General features: G+C 40.7%; 1 protein-coding gene across 1 annotated transcript; it reads right to left on the minus strand.

Moving 5' to 3' along the window:
• Window positions 3,123-5,823, minus strand: LOC109225899. Its single transcript, XM_019390709.1, has 2 exons — window positions 5,486-5,823; window positions 3,123-3,291 (listed from the first exon to the last, which is right to left on the minus strand). Exons 1-2 carry the CDS (start codon window positions 5,821-5,823, stop codon window positions 3,123-3,125), a joined length of 507 nt encoding a protein of 168 aa, XP_019246254.1.

A 6,165-nucleotide genomic window follows, 5' to 3' on the forward strand; every position in this document is an offset into this window, starting at 1 on the left:
TGCTAACCGTCCAAAGACAACATTCATGGTCCGACGGAAACTTGCATCATGTTTAAATTTATGCACAGTATATGCTTGTATTGCTTCTATTTGCAGGTAACCCGGCGAGCAACGGCTATCCCAGCAGGAGCAATCCCGCTCTTGTTTTCCCAGCCATATCAAACCTCACCATTCCCGTAAGTCGCTTATTCGTCCAACCCTATACGTTGCATCCGTTCTTGTAAAACTTCATCGATATACTTCGCCGATGACTCCTGAACTACATATGGCCCATTCCTATAAAACCAGGGATATGTAGGCAGCTCAGAAGCCAGGGTGCGGCCTAACCTCTCCAACTGTTTCGCTCGGCCAAAATTGGCTATCATTTCTTTACCCGAAAACTCTTTCATCCTTCCCGGGTAAAGAGAGGCAGCTGTTGATACCCAATTTTTCCCCAAAATATTTTCTAAAATTGCATATGTACTTTCAAAATCATGCATCAGTAGCAATTGGTATTTTTCCATAATTTTCCTATATTTTATTTATTTACCCAACATTTTATTACCAATAAATAATTACAAAATGGCATTACAAATGATTTCAAAAGCACTTCTTGATTTAATTTATTATTTATGGTCCTATTTAAACCAAATTAGTTCATAATCAGCCAAATTGGCGTCGTTTGGCTACAATTATAATAACATTGCAATTATAGCCCAATCATATTATTTTTATACTATTTTTTACTAGAAATTAATCATTTGGATTTTAAAATATTAAATAATCATTTTTACTATTTCTGTGCATGAAACTAATTTTTATAATTATTAGCTATTTTTTAAATTATTTTTATTCATTTGAAATGGGTATTTAACAAATAGCCAATTTTTTTTTTAATTCTAGCCTAATTAAACCAGACCCCAAACCCAATTAAATAGCCCAATACCCCAGGCCCAATTCCTAAATCTACCCGACCCAATTTCTTATTTAATGGATCGTTGATCATTTTTGATCAACGGACCAGATTCACCCACACCATAATTAACCTAGGAGACTACCCCCCCCCCCCCGAAACCCTCATTTTTGTCGTCACTCTCCATCGTCTCACCCTCTCATTCTCTCTCAAGCTCTCTCTGCTAAACCCTAAGCTCCTCTCACCGGTTGTTGGCTCGCCGATAATAATGGTGGCTTAACCACAATCCCTAGCCTCCATGGCTCCCTTACATGCCGAATTCTTGCTACCCTGAGGTCCTCAAGGGACCAGTGGCCGTTTGACTCACACCTAGGGTCTGTGCTCACCGTTCTGAGGCCACCCTTGGCCCGTCTGAGTAAGATTTTTCTATTTTCCAGCTAGATCCATGGCTTCTAAGCCGGAATCTCTCCATCTCTGGGGTATCTCTCTCTGAAAGCCTAACTCATCTCTTAACTCTTCATATCTACCAAAGATCTGAGTGTATTTTGAGTTATTTTTGTTGTTTTCTATGATAATCTCTCCGATTTTTCAAAAAAAAAAACACCTGTTCGTCTTCAAAACTAGGGTTTCGTAACCCCTTTTTAAAACACATTTTCTTCTGATTTTTGTATTCATCTATGATTTTTAATATGTTTAAACGGTTTATTTAAGTTTTTCCTTTTATTTGATTAACTATGTTAAGAACCCTAATTTTTGGTTTCAATCTTGGGTTCTGAGACTGTCTTTGCTTATTTTCTCGTATGATTTGTGCGTATGTCTGTTTCTCATGCATATGTTATGAGTCTCTGTGATTTTCTACCCCTTTTATGCTCATTAGGGTTTCTGATTTAGCTTCTCCCGTCTATATTATATTTACTTTGTTTATTGACAGAAATTTGTGGTAATTTCCTCTGATTAGTACTATTTCTAGTTGAATCCCTAATTTTTTTTTATTGATACCCTTTACTGATTTCCTATGGTAATATTATTTAATAATTTTCGACTTTAGTTTACTTCTTGCTTTTTTACATGGGTGACTATACTGTTAATTGATTCTTATATTATTTTCTTAATTAGACCCTTATGTATCTATCCCTAATTACATATTCTGTACCTATGTTGTTTGAATCCTTTCCTTATTTGTTACCTGCTTTCTACCGTTGGTAAAATTACTCCCTTAATTAAGGGAGACTTGGCTGATTTTTGTTCTTAATTGATTTTGCAGTTCTATAATTGTTGAACAATTGATTCTTGCCTTATTTACCTAGCTTTCGAACTATTATATATACTCTCTTCTCTTTTCATTACACACACGAACTCATATTAGTTCACATCTTTCATACACTCAAAAGCTCTTCTGCTTTCTTTTGTTACTTACTATTGTTACTAAATTAGCCGGTTGCAAGCCAAGACTAATTATTAAACTCTCCTGTTATTCCCCTTGTGTTTTACTCTCTTTACTGGTATGTTCTGATTTTAAATTCAAGCTCTCAAACCAATGTGTTTCCTACTTCTTCAATTTATCATATTCGTAATCTATTTCTATCTATTGTTTTGTTGTTCAACATTAATTGACCTACTGCTTCACCTAGCTTGTTAGCTATGTCCTACCCCTTCTAGGATCATCATGTCAAAAGCTCAACTCAGGGATTGGAGCCCTAATGATTGCGAAAGGCGACTAGGGAATGGAGGCCCTATGTCTAAGAGGCGCAACTCAGGGATTGGAGCCAAGGTAAAAAGCTCAACTCAGGGATTGGGGCCCTAATGTTGGCTAACAGGATACAAGGTTGATATTGGGAATTCTAAGCTATCCTCTTTTGGGATTTTCTTCTTTTGTCATCTTTTTTTTTTTTGATAAGATGCAGGAAAGAACTTGGAGGAAACTTCCCTTTTGCATTGATTATTTGCTGCAAAGTTGTTTCAGCACTTGCGCGTTTCTTTTCTTTTGGCTGCACCTGCTTTTGCACGGTTGCCTGGATTGCACCTGTTTCAATTTTCAAACAAAGAACAATTGTTAGTTTGAAACGGTGGTTGGTTTTGTGGCCTTGATTGCTTGATCCCGTCCTAGCTTCTATCGAGAACCTCTGCTGCTTGCTGGTTTTAAAGATTAATCTCTTTCAAACCGAAGGGCTCAACTTTCGAGATTTCATCACAACTCGCCCGCGTGGGGCTCTTGCCTTTTGACTTTATTCTACTCTTGTGACCTTTGTCTTTGACTTTCTTTCTTTTTCAATACCTTTGCTTTGAAGGCATCAACAATCATAGCCAATCGGGATTGGCTTGGTGCGCCCGCTGAGACTGGGTACTTTTCCTCAGCCTTTACCAGGCAGAGCCCTGTAAAACCAGTCTTGCTACCTTTTCTTGGAAACAGAGTTAGAGCGAAAGGGATTCAAAGAAAAAGCAATCAAAAGGCGAGAGGATGAATTTGAAGAGAAGCGTCCCTTTCAGGGGAGAAGAAGGACTTATCTGGGGGTGCATGCAGGCTTCAAATGGACATGACATGCGTCTTGGACTGGATGCCCGACACGCACAAACTTTCTCAACTTCTCGTAAACTCATTGACCCGTATTTCAAAACCAGGGAAACTTGCCAGGACACTTTCAATGGTGGGAGATGTCTTCTCGGCCGACAGCGCCCTTTGCAGGTTTTCGCCAATCGACCTCTCTCATTTATCTTCTCACCATCGCCCGATAGTGCTCTTTACGAGTTTTCACTAAGCGGACTCTCTCATTTTTAATTTCTCTACTCACCGTCGCCTTATGGTGCCCGTAGGTTTTCACCGATAAGACTCTCTCATTTTATTTCTCTCAATTTGGACTGCATCATATTCCAACAATGATGTTTTTTTTTATTCCCACGCCTTTGCCAATTGATCATAAGGACTTGGACAAGGTTTTTGGGTAAAAAGAATTTTGGACGGAATTACAACTTTGGAACCATTTTGGTGGGCTCATGGCCAAGCCATTATTTCATCTGCCCCAGTTTCACTTTTTGGGGGAGTTGGGATTTTTGTTTTGGTGTGACTGAACCCCAGAGAGAGGCTGCCTACGTATCCTTTCGGAATCAAGTCAGACGTAGTTCAGGGAAATATTTGTTTTTGGTTGTTTTTGTTTTCGTTTTTTTTTGTTTTGTTTTTCTTCTCTCTTTCTTTCATCATTTTCGTTCATTTTTCATTTTTTTTTTCAATAGTACTTCCGGATTCCAAAGAGGGTAATCAAAGAAGAGTAACCGACTCAAATGGATTTGCAAAGGGTTGATAGTGTTTGGGTAGCGGGAATGAAAGCCTCCGTCATCTCAATTGCACAAAAGTCATCACCGCAGAAGGCCTAGATATAGTACCTTTTTACTGCATCCGCATTCACAGCTGCTTCGGGATCGTTTCTTTCGATATCACCGAGATACAATGCTCCTCTCGGCAATATCTTTCGGATGATGTATGGACCCTTCCAATTAGGAGCAAATTTTCCTTTTGCTTCCTGGTGATGAGGAAGAATGCGTCTTAACACAAGTTGTCCCACTTAAAAATTCCTGGGCCGTACTTTCTTGTTATAAGCGCGGGCCATTCTTTGTTGGTACAACTGCCCGTGACAAACCACGGCCATCCGTTTTTCATCAATTAAAGACAACTGTTCCAGACGAGTCTTGATCCATTCATTATCCTCAATTTTTGGTTCAACGATGATCCGGAGAGAAGGGATTTCTACCTCTGCGGCTATAACAGCCTCAGTTCCATAAACCAACAGGTATGGGGTTGCTCCTACCGATGTACGCACCGTGGTGCGATATCCCAGTTATGCAAAGGGCAACTTTTCATGCCATTGTCTGGAGCTCTGAATCACCTTTCTCAAAATCTTCTTGATGTTCTTGTTGGCTGCTTCAACAGCACCATTGGCTTTGGGCCGATAGGGAGTAGAGTTCCTACGGGTAATTTTGAATTGTTCGCATACCTTTCCCATCAAACGACTATTCAGGTTTGCAGCATTATCTGTGATGATAGTTGCAGGAATGCCAAAACGACAGATAATATTAAAGTGCACAAAATCTACCACGACTTTCTTGGTGACCAATTTGAGAGTGATAGCTTCAACCCACTTCGTGAAGTAATCAATGGCAACCAGTATGAATCTATGTCCATTTGAAGCTTTCGGCTCGATCAGCCCAATGACGTCCATACCCCAGGCAACAAATGGCCAAGGTGCTGACATAGGATGCAGTTCTGTTGGAGGCGCATGAATCAAATCACCGTGCACCTGACATTGATGGCAGTTCCGGACAAAACTGACGCAGTCCTTTTCTATGGTTATCCAGTAATACCCTGCGTGAAGGATTTTCTTTGCCAAAACATACCTATTCATGTGAGGTCCGCACACTCCTGCGTGTACTTCATGCATAATTCTTCCAGCTTCCTCGGCGTCAACACATCTTAACAAGTTCAGATCCGGGGTCCTTTTGTACAATACATCACCACTTAAGAAGAAACCACTTGCATGCCGTCTAATGGTTCTCTTTTGATCTCCAGTAGCTTGCTCGGGGTATTCTTGCGTTTTCAGAAACCTTTTGATGTCATGATAACCAGGGCTGGGTAATTGGTTCTGTCTCAACCGTGTTACAGTAACCGTGCCTTTCTTTGATTTGGATTTCCAAGGGGTGTGGGCATTGCCCGGATAAGGCAGCATCGAGGCCAGAGTGGCAAGTGCATCAGCCAGTTCATTGTGACACCGGGGAATGTACCTAAACTTTATCAACTTGAACAGCTTGCTAAGATCTTCCACATGTTGCCAATAGGGAATAAGCTTAACATCTCGGGTCTCCCATTCTCCCTGGGCTTTCCAGATAATCAGATCTGAGTCCCCCATAATCAACAACTCGTCAACGTCCTGGTCAATCGCCATGTTCATACCCATGATGCAGGCTTCATACTCAGCAGTATTGTTTGTGCAAAAAAACCGAAGCCTGGCTGTGGCCGGATAGTGCTGACCAGTGGGTGAGATCAAGATTGCCCCAATTCCCACACCTTTGGCGTTCACCGCTCCGTCAAAAAACATTTTCCAAGCATGGGTATCTTCAGGGATTGCTTCTATTGAATTTACCTCTTCATCTGGGAAGTAGGTGCTCAACGATTGGTATTCCTCGTCAACCGGATTTCAGCCAAATGATCTGCCAACGCCTGGGCTTTCATCGCCGTGCGAGTGACATAGACTATGTCAAATTCAGTGAGCAGAATTTGCCATTTT

This window comes from Nicotiana attenuata, chromosome 5, assembly GCF_001879085.1.
Source record: "Nicotiana attenuata strain UT chromosome 5, NIATTr2, whole genome shotgun sequence".
Taxonomy (NCBI): Eukaryota; Viridiplantae; Streptophyta; class Magnoliopsida; order Solanales; family Solanaceae; genus Nicotiana; species Nicotiana attenuata.

Coding starts and splice junctions, on each gene's coding strand:
- LOC109225899 (XM_019390709.1), bottom strand. CDS start 5,823: ATGGCGATTGACCAGGACGTTGACGAGTTGTTGATTATGGGGGACTCA. Junction 3,292..5,485: donor GGTTATCATGACATCAAAAG/GTTTCTGAAAAC, acceptor TCTGTTTCCAAG/AAAAGGTAGCAAGACTGGTT.